This window comes from Bos indicus, chromosome 10, assembly GCF_029378745.1.
Source record: "Bos indicus isolate NIAB-ARS_2022 breed Sahiwal x Tharparkar chromosome 10, NIAB-ARS_B.indTharparkar_mat_pri_1.0, whole genome shotgun sequence".
NCBI classification, from domain to species: domain Eukaryota; kingdom Metazoa; phylum Chordata; class Mammalia; order Artiodactyla; family Bovidae; genus Bos; species Bos indicus.
Genome location: NC_091769.1, coordinates 101,207,908 through 101,226,283, shown reverse-complemented (window position 1 = coordinate 101,226,283; position 18,376 = coordinate 101,207,908). Strand labels below are relative to the sequence as shown.

The window sequence follows — 18,376 nt, the reverse complement described above, 5'->3', positions numbered from 1 at the left end:
TACAGCCGGAGTCCTTAAGTGGCCCACCAGGCCCTGAGCGATCTCAGTCACCCTGCAGGATCACTGGGCTCCATGCTCATCCTGTGTACTCTGGCCGCACAGCTTCGTCCAGTTCCTTGAATGTACTTGCTGTCTCTTGCCTCGAGACCCTTGTACATGCTGTCCTCTCTGCTGGACAGCTCTTCCCTGCCCTGTACCTCCCTGTTAACTCTTAACTCCGATCTCAACCCCATCCGCTTCCTCAGGTACCACTTCCCTGACCTCCGCACCCGGCTCCTCTATCCTGCCCTCTCATGGCACCTTCTGTCTCTCTCCTGAGGTGCTCAGCTTCCCTGGTGGCCCAGATGGTAAGGAATCTGCCTGCAATGCAGGAAACCTGGGTTCAATCCCTGGGTTGGGAAGATCCCCTGGAGGAGGGCATGGCAACCCACGCCAGTATTCTTGCCTGGAAAATTCCCATGAACAGGGGAGCCTGGCGGGCTGCAGTCCACGGAGGTCGCAAAGAGTCAGACACGACTGAGCGACTAAGCACAGCACACAGAGCACAAGACACTTAGCACACTGGTGGTTCCACTTTCTTGTTTAATTATTTAATTCCCTCCCTGTCTGGACTAAAAGCTGCAAGGGACTCTGTTTCTCTCTGGCTCACCCCTTCATCTTCAGCACCTAATGCTCCTGGTTCATAGTGGCTTTTAGGGTGTATCTGATGAATAAATAAATGAACTCAAGGATCTACTTTTTAATATACTTTTTAAAATTTTATTTTATTATGTATCTATTTTGGGCTCTGCTGGGTCTTGCTTGCTTTATGTGAGCTTTCTTGAGGCACAGCGAGCAGGGACTACTCTCCAGTTGCAGAGCATGGGCTCCAGGGCACGCAGGCTTCAGGAGTTGCATCACGTGGGCCTGGCTGCTCCGTGGCACATGGAATCTTCCCAAACCAGAGATTGAACCCGTGTCCCCTGCACTGGCAGGCAGATTCTCATCCACTGCACCACCAGGGAAGTCCTCAAGAATCTATTTCTAAGAGAAAGGGTTTTTAATGGATGTGTTCACTGGCACAAATATAAAAGCAGAAAGACCAGGGCATTTCCAAAGTCCAGCAGACATGCAAATTATTATAGATCCATTTGGTAATGCCACATGTACTCAGTTGCTCAGTGGTGTACCACTTCTCGCGCCTCCATGGACCGTACCTGCCAGACCCCTCTGTCCACAGAGTGTTCAGGCAAGAATACTGGAGTGGGTTGCCGTTTGCTACTCCAGAGGATGAAATCATATACAGCCATTAAAGTGGAAATAATCAAGACTATAATGATGGGGGGTAAATGTTTCTAGTACATTTAAATTAGCAGGATACAGAATTTCTTACCCTAATCAGAAAGCAAAGTGCCACAGTGATCACAGTAATTGCTTTAAGACTATTAGAGAGTGAGTGATACTGCTTTTCTCCCGTTTCCAAACTTTCCTATTCACATGTTCAATACCGCACTTGTTCCTTGGATGCCAGTGTGTGCCGAGTCAAATGTAATAAACTTTCCTATTCACATGTTCAATACCGCACTTGTTCCTTGGATGCCAGTGTGTGCCGAGTCAAATGTAATAAACTTTCCTATGCACATGTTCAATACCGCACTTGTTCCTTGGATGCCAGTGTGGCCGAATCAAATGTAATAAAAATGTGATAAAATGTAAAGACTGCAAGTTTCCAGTCAAGTCAGGAGGAAAACTAATCCTAATATAATGCAGAGGGCCTAACATTCATGGACTGTCACTGTGTTTGAAAAACATGGATTCCTTTACCACAGGAAACCATAGCACCATAGGCCAAGAAAATACTTTCAGATTAGGTTCATCATCATTATGGCATTACAATTTTTAATTTGGGGGGGGGGATTGTAGGAGTAGACCCATTTCATTTAGGCTTTGAAGATTTCCTTAATTGTCTTTCTAGTCCTTGAAAGTGAAAGTGAAAGTCGCTCAGTCGTATCCAACGCTTTGCCACCCCATGGACTATGGGGTGAAGTCCATGGAATTCTCCAGGCCAGAATACTGGAGTGGGTGGCCTTTCCCTTCTCCAGGGGATCTTCCCAACCCAGGGATTGAACCCAGGTCTCCTGCATTGCAGGTGGATTCTTTACTAACTGAGATATTCTTTACTAAGCCCCTTTTTCTAGTCCTTAATCACCACTTTCTAAGACATAGACTGTGTACCCGGAAGGAAAACACCTGGGATCGTGATGAATTTTTCCTGGTCCCTTGGTTCAGGTACATAAAAAAGTTGTGTGCAGGTGGGCACAGGGACACCGCTGATGCCTGCCTAATGCAGACTTGTTCCCAAAAGTCAGTGTGTCCTCAGCCCCCAATTCTAGGAAACTGAAAAAACAGTTTCCCCAACATAACTTCTCTTGGTTTCATCTTCTTGTGGCACTCAGAGGCACTCAGTGACTCTGCCTCTGTGCTGGAGCATAATGTAAATACTTAATTTGTTTAATAAATATCCTGAAATAGCCCCGTGGAGTTGTTACTAGAAGGGCACGAACCTTTTAACTCACTCCGCCAGCACCGATCAGCACTTAATGTCTTTAATGATCGTCGGGATCTTTTTTAGTGGCTGGAATACTCCATAATCAATGATGTGGCCCTGCCTGGAGGCAGGAGAGACTGGATAATGGGAAGAAAATGTCACACTGGATGGGGCCAGTAATTTGAATCCCTGAAATCTGTATTGCTGGGGCCGTTTATGGGCGAGTCCAGTTTCTTCCCAAGGCTAGGAAGAGCCCCACCGCAACCACCACACACACACACACACACACACACACACACACTCCTAATGTGATTTACACATTACTGAAACCCCACCATGAGCCAGCTTGTGTTCTCAGCCTAAAACCTTTGAAGACTCTCCCTGGCCCTCCCACCCACTCTGGAAGGCAAATGTCATGCCAGCTTCCGGCACTGTGGTCACCCCCTGGAGAGTGGATTGTCAGTCCTGGGCAGGTGGGGAGAGGTCTAGCAGGACAAGAGGGTTGTGCACTTTGTGGGGCCTCATTAAGGCTGGGGGAAGAGGGGCATCCCTTCTTCTTCCCCCATCCTCATACTAACCTTGGGAGCTAGTCTTTCAGGGAAAGAAAGAAGTCCTGTCTGCTAGCAGGTTTCAGTGCTCAAGTGCTCTCTCTGCGCTTGGATTTGGGGGCCCCTTGATCTTAGCCTAGCATTTGATTGATTTGGCCATGTTCATTCTCTTTGCATTTCCCAATTTTCTAAACCTTTGCCATGTGCCCTCTGAACCTTCATCTCTTTCGGCTGAAATTCTCATAGGAAAAGCCCTCGTGTTCATTCCATTTGGTGTGCCTCTGCTGTTACAAGTGGCCTTTGAAGAACAGGGTTCTTCTGATAACCTGAGGGAATTGTTTCATTATGAAATGTTTCATTTTTTTAATGTTGCTTATTATTGTCCACAGACCCAGAGTTTTTACATGCTGAGAGTATGTTGTAAACAAAGCCATCAATAATTTATTATAATTATGCAGAAGTAAGGCCAGGTTTTCCATTGGCTCAGCGACACACATCACTGAAAAGTGGCCTGAGAAGTGAAATCTTATTTTTCCCAAATGGATTATTTAAAACTGGAGTGTGAACAGTTAAAAATCTTAATTTTTATAAATTCCTGTACTCTTCATTTAGTGAGAAAAATGACTTGATAGGATTTTCAAACAATGTTCCTATAACCAAGTTATTAATATATAGAATTAATCCCTTGGATTACTGGTGCGTCTCTGCTAACACAGGATGAGAGTATCTTTCAGGATTTGGCCATGCCACAGTCCCTGGGGTGACTGTCAGGTCCTGTTCACTCCTTTGAAATGCGAGGGCTTTTAATTAGAAGGAACAATGGATATTCTTTCTTTCTATATTATTATATTATTATCATTCTGTTGCCAGAACTCCCAGTGGCATCTAATTGCAAGGGAGGCTGGAAAATGTGGCTTAGCTATGTTCTCAGGAAGAAAAGGAAACAAGTTTTGTTGAACACATAGCAGACTCTGCCATGGAAACAGACTCCAGCCATCCCAAAGTGGATAAACAGAGGGTCAGTGATCCCAGCTCCTTTTCCTACCAATTTGTTTTATCCCCACCAACTTGAAATGCCTCTTTTGATCACTGCTGAATTCCCATGTATGTGTGTGTATGTATGTGTATCTGGATGCCATTCTCATTCATTAATTCCTGGGCCATAAGCACACTGAGGCTTTATATTTTGTTTTGATATCATTATTATTTTTTGGAAAAAATATTCTCCTGGCATATTTCTTTATCCAGATAAACTTTAGATTCAATTTATCTGTCTTCCTTAAAAAAGGAAAGCACAAATAAGTAAACAAAAAATTCCACAGTCCCCCTAAATGTATTATGAAAGATATATTCCACTCAAAAACATCATACTACTGGGGAAAATAAGCATCACCTGACAATTGGTGTTTTCTGACTCCGAGGAAGTATGCTTTTGAAAAAGCAAGCTTCCCTATCCGACAGGGGCTAACAGCATTATCAGCAGGGCATTTATAAATGGCTCGATGTTTAGAGTTCATATTTCATCTTCAACTCTATTTGTTGCATTAGCAAAATGAAGCTCATTAAGCTTTATTCTTTTAGCCCATCTCTCCAAGCATCTGAACCCACTAATACTCAGCTTTCTTGTCTGGAAGTATGTAATCTTTCCTACATCACACTTGAAAGTTCAGCTCATTCCTAAACCTCCAATCAAGGCTATGAACTTGTTGTTTTCAGAGAGGCCACATCTGTGCACAGAGCCATTACGCCATCTGTTAAAGTGGTCAGAGTTCATTTTATTGCCTCCTTTGTGGAAGGACTTGTACTGTAAAAGCATGTGTTATTGAAAACATAATTTTCCTCATCATTATGCTTTCTTTCTAGCCAGATCATAACCTGCTAGAAGTCTATGGAGCATAGTGTGAAAAGCTCTTCAGAAGAGCTGTTCTTAAGAGATTAAATGATTGCCATCTCTGGCCCAGTTCTTTTATCTCATAATCAAGTTCACGATGATACTAGATATCTCAGCTGAAGTGATTATATATTTGAAATAGAAATGGCTTTCTCTCCATTCATGTTTCACACTGTTGAAGGCAGGATCATTTTTTTTCCTATTTTTATTTATATATGTTTATGGATCTTTACACCTGTCTGCAGGGTTGAAGACTCAAAACTACTTTTTAAAAGCTAAAAATGGCTGGTTGGGGGTTGGCTTGCCATTTTAGACTTTTGGTACAAATACAGTAGTAGTAGATTGAGATCCAGCGTAGATTGATCACAATGTAGAGCTGTATCAGCTTAGCAATCATAGCCCAGCCATTCGGCTTGACCAGCGAGAAGCCTGGAATTCACTGCAGCTGAGACACTTGCCCAGGGTCGCCCAGCCTCGCTGAGACAAAAGCTCACTCCTGGGCCTTTTCCGGTGGACCACACCGCTCCCTGCTGTATTGAGAGCAGGCCTCTTAGACAGATATGGCATGCGGGGGGAACAGAGGACCTAGTGACCCAAAAGTATAGGAACCAGATTTTTTTATTACTAGTTCAGAGAGACTCACTTGGGTTTTGTTCTTTATCCCTACAGCTCTCTGACATAAGCTATTTCCTGCCATCACAACTTCTCTTCCAGAGACGCAAACTGAGTAAAAAGATCAGGTCACTGTGTATTAGCGGTTCTGCTCAAGCACGTACAAAGGGATATGAAACTCTGCCAGAAATGAGACTTTGGGCTACATGCTGACTGCATTTATCCACATGTGCACAAGTGGTCAATAATCAGACATTCTGAAAGTACATTCTTTCCTCCTTTTAAAATACCTCTAGCTTTAAATAAGACTCCTTGTTTTAAAAACCCAGTAAATAGGAAAAAGTGAGTCATTATTTATGGTTAATCATTTTTGCCAGCTGTGACTGCATTTCCCATCCATTTTTCTTTTTTTTTTCCCTTGGACTGTAGAATCTATTCTGTCACTGTTTGGGAAAAAACCATATTGGTCCCATCAATAGCTTCCTTCAGCACATAATCACAGCTAAGGCAGTGTAAACAAAGATTTTTGTTGGGATTGCAGTGAGAAAGTAACTTCTTTAGAATGCAGAATTATGGAGACTAATCCAGCATCTTCAGATAGCACCCAAAGGGAAAATCTGAGTTATTTCAGGGTTTCTTTCAAAATGGAATAATTATTTCAAAACTATTGAACTTATGAGTGTCTACTCTATGGCTACAAAGTTCCAGATATTGCAAAGTTCAGAAAAGATTTCAGGTGGGACACCAGACATGTCAGGATGCTTTTATTTGCACGTACCAGAAAATACTTTTTAGACTGCTTTTAACAACACAGGGAATTTATTGGATCATGTAACTAAGAGTTTTGAAACTGGGCATGCTTCAGGCCTGGTTGATTAGGCTCCAATTCACTCTGTAATTCTTCTGACTCTTCCCTTCACTGTATGTAGCACCACTTTCAGGCTGATAATTGACCATGAAAAGCAGAAGCATAAATTTTTAGATCAGTGACTCAGAGAACTGTTATGGAAGTTGTACTCTTGTGTCAGGAAAACGACTGCTGTAAGGTCCTGTCATCTCTGCATCCCAGCTGTCCAGTGAGACAGCTTCTTCTTAGCTGACAAACAAAATGCCCAGGCTTCATCATGATTGACCCAACTCTTTACCCAGAATCCACCTGCCAGTGTAGGAGACGCAAGAGATGTTCAATCCCTGGGTCAGGAAGATCCCCTGGAGTAAGAAATGGCAAGCCACTCCAGTATTCTTGCCTGGAGAATCCCCAGGAGCAGAGAGGAGCCTGGCAGGCTACAGTCCATGGGGTCACAAAGAGTCAGACACAACTGACTGCTGAGCACATATGCACACAACTCTTTACCCATCAGCAGTGGTCAGAGGAGGAATGTCATGTCCTTAGTAGCCAATGATCCCTCAAACCAGTCACTATAGTAAGGAGAGTGGGATTAAACTGGTTGGCTTAAACCAGTGGGATCCCACTTCCGGAACTTGGGGTGGGATCCATTCACCCAAACCACACAGCTGAGTAGCACAGGTGATGGGGAGGTAACCAACAGCATGCACTGTGTCTCTCATCTAGTAGGAAGAACCTGGTCCTAAGGAGGCCAGAGTTTTGCCTGGTTTGTATCATCCTTTCTTCCTGGCCTGCCTTTTATCCTCCATAGTTCATCCTAAGTGGCCAATTCCACCACCTGCCCACAACCAGTCCATAGCTATACCTCTGTGTCCAGAAGGCAGAACAACACTCTTATATTGAGGAATACATGATCCTCAGTTCAGTTCAGTTCAGATGCTCAGTCGTGTCCGATTCTTTGTGACCCCATGAATCGCAGCACACCAGGCCTCCCTGTCCATCACCAACTCCCGGAGTTCACCCAAACTCATGTCCATCGAGTCGGTGATGCCATCCAGCCATCTCATCCTCTGTCGTCCCCTTCTCCTCCTGCCCCCAATCCCTCCCAGCATCAGGGTCTTTTCCAATGAGTCAACTCTTCGCATGAGGTGGCCAAAGTACTGGAGTTTCAGCTTTAGCATCAGTCCTTCCGAAGAACACCCAGGACTGATCTCCTTTTAGAATGGACTGGTTGGATCTCCTTGCAGTCCAAGGGACTCTCAAGAGTCTTCTCCAATATCACAGGTCAAAAGCATAAATTCTTCGGTGCTCAGCTTTCTTCTCAGTCCAACTTTCACATCCATACATGACCACTGGAAAAACCATAGCCTTCACTAGACGGACCTTTGTTGGCAAAGTCATGTCTCTGCTTTTGAATATGCTATCTAGGTTGGTCATAACTTTCCTTCCAAGGAGTGTCTTTTAATTTCATGGCTGCAGTCACCATATGTAGTGATTTTGGAGCCCCCAAGATAAAGTTTGACACTGTTTCCACTGTTTCCCCATCTATTTCCCATGAAGTGATGGGACCAGATGCCATGATCTTAGTTTTCTGAATGCTGAGCTTTAAGCCAACTTTTTCACTCTCCTCTTTCACTTTCATCAAGAGGCTTTTTCTTTTTAGTTCCTCTTCACTTTCTGCCATAAGGGTGGATCATGGAAAAAGGAAGAGAGTTCAAGAAAAACATCTATTGCTGCTTTAAGGACTATGCCAAAGCCTTTGACTGTGTGGATCACAAGAAACTGTGGAAAATTCTGAAAGAGATGAGAATACCAGACCATGTGACCTTCCTCTTGAGAAACCTGTATACAGGTCAGGAAGAAAGAGTTAGAACTGGACATGGAACAACAGACTGGTTCCAAATAGGAAAAGGAGTACGTCAAGGCTGTATATTGTCACCCTGCTTATTTAACTTATATGCAGAGTACATCATGAGAAACGCTGGACTGGAAGAAACACAAGCTGGAATCAAGATTGCCGGGAGAAATATCAATAACATCAGATATGCAGATGATACCACCCTTATGGCAGAAAGTGAAGACGAACTAAACTACTCACCTAAAGTCTAAATACCATGTATTGTTGGCAGACTAAATAGTAGTAAATAAGACATGCACATGAGACAATGAAGAGAAGATTCTCTTTTTCTGGCTGTCCTTGGCATTTCAATTGCTTGAAACTTCAAACTTCAGAGCTCTTCTGAAAGGCAATATTTAATTTGGTCTGAAAGTCAGTTCCCGAAGAGAAGAAGCTGATCTGTTTCAGTAGTGAGTTCCCTGTTACCTGAACGAGACTCTGCTGTGACATGCTACCGCTGATGGCAATTTAAATGCCCGTGAGAACTTCATCTCTCAAACTTTGCTCCATGTCAGCCTGAGATCTTCCTGAAGGCAGAGCTTTAGATGAGGGCTTCGCGCAGGTTGCTTGTTTGGGGTACAACCTCGGGGAGCAAGCGTGGGCCGGTGAGTGAGGGCAAGCCTGAGGTGAAGGAGGGCTTCCCTGAGTCCAGAGAGCCACCCCGGAAGGACCAAAGGAAAGTGGCTATCCACTGACACCTGTCCCCTCACGGGTCAAGAATCAGCTGGGGGCGTTAACGCCTCTCTTCATACTCGCGACTGTGCGGGCGAGGGCCGCCCCGGGTTGGAGCCACGGGGGGCGGCTGGAAGCACGTGGGAGGCGCTGCAGCAGAAGAGAGCGGCGAGAGAGGCGGGGCGGGGAGGCGTGCGGGCTCGCCGAGGTGAGGGCGCCAGACAGCCGCGGAGGGAGCCGCCGAAGACCGGAAGCCGGCTAAACGCTTCTTCCGGCTTTCTGTGCGCCTGAGTGGTTTCCCTTAACACGCGTCTTACCGAGGTAGAATTAACGAACGCCTGGCCGAGTGAACGGCCGCCGAGCCCCACAGGCCGCTCAGCGACAAGAGGCGAGCGCGCCGGCGGGGAGGACCGGCGGGCGCCGGGGGCGCCGCGCGCAGCGCCGGTCTTCAGTGGCCGTCCGCTCGCGCCCAGCAGGGGCTCCTGGCTTGGAGGGCCAGTTTAGCTGTCGCCGTTCAGTCAGTATGACAGCTCTGACACTAACATAACGGCAGTTTTGACCTTTTTCCTTTAAATTACTCCGTGAAGAATCAGAGAAAAAGAGGGCCTCTCTCCCTTTCCCCCCACCCCTCAAGTTCCACTCAGAAAACTTTTCTCATCTCAGTCTTTGCCTCCACGTTAAATTTCTCATCCATGTTTCAGGTGAGCTAAATGGGGCGTCAACTTCCAATGCTCATGTGACTATCCCAGTGACTCAGAGTAACTGCGACTGCCCGCCTGTGCGCTGCGAACACAGACGTGCCCGCCGCTGGCTCTGTTAGCACCCCCGAGGGCTTGCCTCCCCAGAGGTCTTCTCCGGGCTCCACCAAAACCTTGGTGTCGGTGGGGCAGAGCATTGAGGCAACTATCTGCTTAATCCAGCCAAGAAACACGGGTGCCTCCCCTGCCCCGAAATCACTTGTTTGGGGCCAGGGGGTGTCTTTAAAGCAGTTTTCTAGTAAGTGTAGATTTAGCTGGAATGTTCCAGAGAATGGCTCCACCTCTGGCTCCTCTCACTTCAGTTTAGTCGCTCAGTCGTGTCCTACTCTTTGCGACCCCATAAACCTCAGCACACCAGGCCTCCCTGTCCATCACCAACTCCCAGAGTTTACTCAAACTCATGTCCTTCGAGTCGGTGATGCCGCCCAACCATCTCATCCTCTGTCCTCCCTTTCTCCTCCTGCCCCCAATCCCTCCCAGCATCAGGGTCTTTTCCAGTGAGTCAGCTCTTCATATCAGGTGGCCAAAGTATTGGAGCTTCAGCTTCAACATCAGTCCTTCCAATGAACACCCAGGGCTGATCTCCTTTAGGATGGACTGGTTGGATCTCCTTAGTCCAAGGGACTCTCAAGAGTCTTCTCCAACACCACAGTTCAAAAGCATCAATTCTTGGGTGCTCAGCTTTCTATATAGTCCAACTCTCACATCCATACATGACTACATAGCTTTGACTAGATGGACCTTTGTTGACAAAGTAACATCTCTGCTTTTTAATATGCTATCTAGGTTGATCATAACTTTCCTTCCAAGAAGTAAGTGTCTTTGAATTTCATGGCTGCACTCACCAGCTACAGTGATTTTGGAGTCCAAAAAAATAAAGTCAGCCACTGTTTCCCCATCTATTTCCCATGAAGTGATGGGACCAGATGCCATGATCTTCGTTTTCTGAATGTTGAGCTTTAAGCCAACTTTCTCACTCTTCTCTTTCACTTTCATCAAGAGGCTCTTTAGTTCTTCACTTTCTGAAGGTGGTGTCATCTGCATATCTGAGGTTATTGATATTTTTCCTGGCAATCTTGATTCCAGCTTGTGCTTCATCCAGGCCAGTGTTTCTCATGATGTACTCTGCATATAGGTTAAATAAGCAGGGTGACAATATACAGCCTTGACGTACTCCTTTTCCTATTTGGAACCAGTCTGTTGTTCCATGTCCAGTTCTAACTGTTGCTTCCTGACCTGCATACAGGTTTCTCAAGAGGCAGGTCAGGTGATCTGGTACTCCCATCTCTTTCAGAATTTTCCACAGTTTCTTGTGATCCACACAGTCAAAGGCTTTGGCATAGTCAATAAAGCAGAAATAGATGCTTTTCTGGAACTCTCTCACCTTTTTTATGATCCAGCGCATGTTAGCAATTTGATCTCTGGTTCCTCTGTCTTTTCTAAAACCAGCTTGAACATCTGGAAGTTCACGGTTCACGTATTCTAGCTCTGTGGTTTTCAACCAGGGATGGTTTTGTCCCGCAGCCCTCCCAGGAGACACCTGGCCACATCTGGAGACAGTTTTGACTGTCCCCGTGGGGAAGGGTCCTCCTGGCATCAGATGGGTAGAAACCAGGGATGCTGCTAAACACCCTACAGTGCGCAGGCCTGACAGCCCTCATGGCAGAGAGTGATCCGGCCCCAAATGTCAACAGCACCCAGATTGAGAAATCCTGCTCTAATGAAGATTTAGACATTGTGAAATAAGGTCACTTGTTTAGAAAATTCAGACCAAAAAGAAACGAAATACTCCTTCAGTTGAAAAAGATATCAATACTAAAGAATATTTTAATCCAAAACAGCCCATAAAACAAATTTGTGTTTAGTTTATAATCTTCCACTTCTGCCCAAATGAATATAAATGTTTATGAGATTACAGTTATAATATACATAGTATTTATTCTTGTTTCCACATAAAAAACTTTTACACTTTTACAGTCTTTACATCATTTCAATAGAGAATGTTCCATTGTTTCAATTCCTTCCCTGTTTGTTTCTCTCCTTCCTTTTTTTTTTTTTTTAAGTAACTTTAGCAAAAGCACGTACTCTGATTTGAAATCTGACTTTGGAGACCTAACAATGGGGCACTTGTGAATTATTTTACAAAGAAAAGTATTTTCAAAACATTACAAGAAATTGTTAAAAGTGTCAGCCTCTCAGTTGTGTCCGACTCTTTGTGACCCCATGGACTGTAGCCTGCCAGGTTCCTCTGTCCATGAAATTCTCCAGGCAAGAATAGTGGCATGGGTTGCTATTCCTTTCTCCAGGGGATCTTCCTGACCCAGGGATTGAACCCAGGTCTCCTGCATTACAAGCAAATTGTTTACCTTCTGAGCCACCAGGGAAGCCCCTTAAAAGAAATTGGTATGATATAAATATTGTTGCACAAGGAACATGTACTACTTGTGAGAAACATTTGCTGTTTATGTCTTTTTTAAGTTTAAAAACAACCTGTTTTTCTCTAGAATATAATGTTAGAGCAGCAGTACAGCTGAGCTTAATAAAAATTTCACAGTGTGAAACCTTGGCTCCTTCAAGGTGGGGACCACTTAGCCTTTAGATCACAGGGAAACATCTCGTCTGGGCTAAGTCCACGCCACATCCCAAAAAGGAGAGAGAATCTTGCTTAACAAATCAGGATGTACAAAGACAAATGCTAAAGCTTATGCTGATAGAAGTAATTACAACCACTTATCTGACAAGTCCAAAAAATGTTGGAATTTTAACAGATAAGAAAACTGTTGGGATTCAGCTGAATGGACAGAGTGTAGACTTGCCTGAAGTTCTCAGTGTATTGCGCGGTCACCCTGCGTCCTCCGCCCTTCAAAGTCCAGATAGGATTGCCTGGAACTCCCATTCCACTCCCTGTGGAATGTTACAGCACTTTATAAGGTTTTGCAAGTTTCTGGAAGGCCTGTGGCTCTGAGTTCTCATTTCTCTCTGAGCTCGTTCAGTTGATGGGTCATCTTCCCACCCCCCACTGACTTCTCCTGCTCTCTACTGCACCCACTCAGACTGAACGCATCGCCGAACTCCATCCTCTGTGCCAGATTCGGTGCACACACTGCAACCACACCATCCCCTCTCAGGCTGTGTGGCTGTCACAGTCCTGGGTGAAGATAAAAGACAAGTCATGACACGCAACACAAACAACCTCAGAGTCCACATAAACGTAGCAGTTAATTAAGGGCCTTTTGAGCACGGGGCCTTTCTTGGGCCATTTCTCCTCTCATTGCATCCCAGCCTCCTCCCCACCCGTCAGTAGGTCCTTCTTCTTGCATCTTCCCTCTTTTTTTCTCCTCACCACATGGCATTTGGGATCTTAGTTCCCTGACCAGGAATCGAACCTGTGCCCCCTGAAGTGGAAAGTTGATGTCTTAACCACTGGACCACCAGGGAATTCCCTCTCTTATCTTTCTTGTCATCTCCTCCACCCAGATGGTCCTAAAATGTTCATACTGAGTTACACAGAGCAGTTCAACCCTCTGGAGTTCCTACTCCCCAGATCAATTCCAGCTCTCCCTTTGCATCTCAGAAACAAGCAAATCAAAAAGTCTTTAACTGGCTTTACATGTCTAGAAGGCAGTTACTGTTGTTCATGGCAATTTATTTTCCTCTCATCTATCTTTATAAACTGTTCATTCCTTTAAAAAGCCAGCTGTGAAATATAAGCCTGTGTGTGTGTGTGTGTGTGTGTGAAGGTCGCTCAGTCATGTCCAGCCCTTTGCAACTCCATGGACTGTATAGTCCATGGCATTCTCCAGGCCAGAATACTGGAGTAGGTAGCCTTTTCCTTCTCCAGGGGATCTTCCCAACCCAGGGATCGAACCCGGGTCTCCCGAATTGCAGGCAGGTTCTTTACCAGTTGAGCCACCAGGGAAGCCCAAGAATACTGGAGCCAGTAGCCTATCCCTTCTCCAGCAGATCTTCCCGACTCAGGGATCGAATCAGGGTCTCCTGCATTGCAGGTGGATTCTTTACCAACTGAGCCACCAGGGAGGTGTGTGTGTGTGTGTTCAGGCTTATATTTCGTGTGTGTGTGTGTGTGTGTATATATATATACATATATTCCTATGCCCAGTAAAAGAGCAGTTACTTACGTGGCTTCAAGTGCTTGGGCTCAGCTGGAGGGCAGGTCAGATGCAGACGTGTCCAGTGTTTCGCTACAGTTTCCAGCTTCCCGCTCTTTGTCTCTTATTGTTCAGCCTGACACTCAAGGGGTTCCTTCCATTCACTGCTCGTCTAGGCAACCTCAGTTTTTGGAGTCTATCTCTCACTTGGACTCTTGCATCTGGTGTGCGTTTACGAAATGTGGTTGGGCATGGAGCCCACGACTGACCATTCCTTATGGGTCCCTGAGCGATGGCTCCTAGGTGCCACCATCAGAGTGTTATGTCTCTGCCTAGGATTTCAACTCTGTAAAAACAGTGATGACGTACTTTCTTTAATCCCCCCAAACCTCCTGGGAGGCAGTAGATATTCCACAATGTTGTCCACTGTCTCCCCAGATTCACTTATTCAGCAAATCCATTCACTCTATAAACAGTCATTGCCGACTGTGGGCCAAGAGATGGGGACCTTGCAGCAAACGAGAAAGTTCTTGCCTTCCCAGCGTTTATTTCTAGTTGGAGGTGGAATATTTCAGTGCTGAATGTGTGTCAGTGACGCCAAGACAGCACACTCTGGTTTCAGACGGAGAGTGTACTCCTTTTAGGGTTAAACGGTGTAAACAGAAGCCATGAACCTTTCTGCGTAATGACATGGGCCTCGTCTCCTCAGCACCACCGGTTCCGCCCACCAGCGCGTCCGCTCTTCCATCACACAGCAATCTGAGTGTGGGTGCTGTGAGAGCTTCCTTCTTTGGAATAATGCCGTCTGCAATGAAAAACAGTATTTTAGCTTTTAAAAGTATAGCTCTGAAATGTGAATTTCCTCTTCATTCTCCTTGAGACGACCGTGATACGTATGTGATGAGGAAGGGAAGTCAGAAGATGGTATTTTACCATGTCTCATTCTAAATATAAACATGATGTTCCTCCATTCATTATAAAAATGCCACTCCAAGCTTTATGAATAAACTTTCCCATTCTAATACCTCTTGGTTATACCGTAATCATTTTATGATGGGAAGCTTTGGCAAAGACGGCAAGAAAAATAAAAAGTTAATGCAATTACAAAAAGGTTATTTACTGAGAGAATCAGGCAAAGGGGTTTCCTTTTCTACAAGTATTCAGCATCTCAATAAGTGAATAAATGTACACACACATATATATAGAAACAGTTTATCCTAAATATTACTTTTCTAAGTTATCCACTTAACTCACCCTATGAGATTTATAGTTCAATCATCCCAGTTCAGAGTGGAAAGAAAAAAGGCCGTTTATCTAATCCAATTCCTTGGGAAAAAATACTTAGGCAATATTAAGAATCTTCAATTATCTAATTTAATAAAGGGGATGATTTATACTCTGTAGTCAGTAACATGTGATACTGATTATTTCTAATCCCTTAGAAGAGATCCGACATTCCGCTTTGGTCCTGTACAGCATGAAATTGTCATGTATATTTCACCAAAAGAAGTAGCAAGAATAATGGGCCCCACAGTCTGCAGTCATTTTACACTAACATACTGCAACATGGTTTTGCCCTGGGGCAGAGAAGTAGGGATTTTTCTTTACTTCAAAAGAATGAAAAATTATTATCACTCTATCCCATACCGTTATAGACTTCAGAGACTTTGGCATGAAATATTCAGAAAGTTTATTTTAGAATTCAATATTTTAAAAGCCTGCTTTAAAACTCTTACAGTGATTAGTGGCTCTGTTACTTGGACCAGTCCTTGCTTTAAAAAGCCCTTTGTCCTGGTTGATACCATTTGCTGTTTCAACAAAATATAGTTTGCGCCAACCCAGGAGCACCACATAAGGCATTTAATGCATTGTTTTAGACTGCCCCCTAAAGAGGAGCTGTGACCACAGCTCAACAGTTACCCCTCAAACATACGCTTGAAGTAAGCACTGCTTTCCCGGTAGCAGCTGAGCGTATTGTTACACCACGATTTTCTCCCTCTGCCGTGTGTTATGTTAACTAGGGGGACTGAGCACCATTTCTCTGCTCCCTGTTCAAAGGAGCAATGCCCCTGTCTCAGTGGCCCTAGGGACAAGGCACAACCCAGCTGAGGCCACCCACACCCTCAGCCGACCAGTCAGAGGCTCACGCCTTCACCTCTCTTCCTAGGATTCAGAAAAGCTTATCGGGTGTTTGTGAGGAATTAACAGAGCTTCCGAGGCCACGAATGAAGTCAATGAAAACTTCTGGAGCTTGAGTTAGCTGTGTGGTAATTGCAACACAACTACTTCCATCTGGAACATCCTATTTACATAGAGAGATGTGTGGAATAGAGTGTAAAGCCCACATTTGGGAATTTAACCATCCTGACTTGAGTTTCATGTCTGTTACCAAGTGATCCTACCAGCACATTGAACATCAGTGTCTGCAGAATGGGCCCGTCCTGCGTCTGCACAGATTCAGTGAGATGAAGGCAGTGCGAGGCAAGATGCCCGCCACTATAGTTATTTACTCCCAAAATGTTTTTCCTTTTGTAAAATATTTATTCATTTGGCTGCTTCAGGTCTTAGTTACGGCCTGTGGAATCTTCCTTGTTGAGCGTGAGATCTCTTTTTTTTAACTGTGGCCTGCATGATCTTTTTTAGCAGTAGCATGCAGGGTCTTTTAGTTTTGGCATTTAGGATCTAGTTCCCTGACCAGGGCCCCTGCACTGGGAGCAGGGAATCAGCCACTGGACCACCAGATAAGTCCCCCAAAAGGTTTTTCTTACCTCTTAATTGTCTACGCCACACTTCTGTTGTGCAATGTATGACGGGAAAAATCAAAATGGTGGTGTTGCTAAGAGCCCTCTGCCATGGGGCCAGGAGATCAGTAAGGAAGTGTGACTTACGGACATCAAGGTCCTTTGTCATCCAAAACACCTTCCAGAAACTCAAGATACTTACTGGACTCTTACCCTGAAACAACTTGTGAGTCCTCAAGGACAAATACTTTCTGGCTTGAGTCAGAGTCAATCACAGTTGTCACCGGGCAGCTTTTAACAACCCTGTGGCTTTTCATCTCTTCTTCAGGACACTTTCAGGGTTACCCAAGTTTGTATTTCCTGAATTGCAATTCTTCCAGAATCCAAATAAACTCTCCTCTTCTTTGCAGCCTCCTGCCTTGCTTTTTTGGTTGCCAGATGCATGTATGTTTATTGACATATCACAGAAAAAATTTGCAGGATGGCTAGAAAAACCATTACTCCTGCCTTTTTTAATATAAAAAATATAACTTGTGCATTTGGTGACATTCCTTTAAATGTATTGAATATATCATTTCTGTAGATTTTAATAAATACTTTTTCCTTTCCTTCTCTCCTTAGGTATTATCAATGCAAGGAAAAAAAAAAGGATAGCCATTGACCTCAGCCTTCCCACAGATAAGATAGAGAAATGCAGTGCGGAAGTAGGATGAAACTCACTGTAAATCACTTTCTGTTTCATTTTCCAGGGAAGTAGATCAAGACTCAGATGGTCATGTCAGCTTTAAAGACTTCGAATATGCCATGAACTCTGGACAAAAGCAAGCGTAATTACGGTGTGCTGCTTGTATGCAACTTCTGCGGAGACCAGAATAGATGCTGATGTAAAGAGATGTCAGATTCCACCCTAGCGATGGTGTCATACTGCATACCTTCCATTAAACTCTGTATATGGTCTTCAGATGCTCACGACTGCTTGCGTCTCAGACTCCTAGAGGTGGCTATTATAAGTCATCTTCTTCCATGTGGCCCTAGCCCTGAGTTCGGCTGCTGCTGGCACAGCCGCTAGGGTCGTCCCCAACCCTTCCTCTTCACTTGCTGCCCCCGACTCCCACCCACATCACAGGCAGGGAGGCTCCACTCGTTTCCTGGTCCTCGACACCCACCCAGAGGCTCCCTGGCCCTCAGCAGGTCCTAACCCCCAAGGAGAGGGTGTTTTTTCCTGCCACCAGTGCCGGTTTCCTCCGTGCGTTCAGCGTCGGTTGATCACATAATAGCACGTGCACGTACTGAGTGTTGACTGTCTTCCAGGCACTGAGCAAGGCTTCGGGAAAACAAAGATACAGACTTCTCTAAGAACAGGCACCGTGGGATTTCCCAGGCAAGGCTACTGGAATGGGGTGCCATTTTCCTCTCCAGGGGATCTTCCCAACTCAGGGATCAAACCCTTCTCCTGCTTGGCAGGAGGATCCTTCACCAACAAGCCGCCGGGGAAGTCTACATGCATCTTTCGTATTCACCAAAATCATCATCAAAGAATGGCCCTAGGGCACTAGCTGTGTACGACCGAGATACAGATTGGCTGTAATTAGTAAGTCTTTTCCAGCTGCACACAGAGGAAGAATAGGGTGCAGCAAGGATTTGGGGAGCAAAACTTATCTGCAGAATCCTTTAGAATGGCCTGGGCCTGGGGTTCTGTAGCAGAACAGCAAGCCCTGGGCTGCCCTCTCCTGGACTCTGACTGGTTCTGGAAGTTCTAGAGACTGTGACCCTG

General features: G+C 45.0%; 1 protein-coding gene across 1 annotated transcript in view; it reads left to right on the top strand.

Moving 5' to 3' along the window:
- Positions 1 to 17,559, top strand: part of EFCAB11 (EF-hand calcium binding domain 11) — a 173,259-nt gene extending 155,700 nt beyond the window's left edge. The window contains exon 6 of the mRNA XM_019969374.2: positions 17,352 to 17,559. Coding sequence (XP_019824933.2) covers positions 17,352 to 17,433 — 82 coding nt within the window. The 3' untranslated portion in view covers positions 17,434 to 17,559. The remainder of the gene's footprint in view (positions 1 to 17,351) is intronic.
- Positions 17,560 to 18,376: the final 817 nt, after the last annotated feature.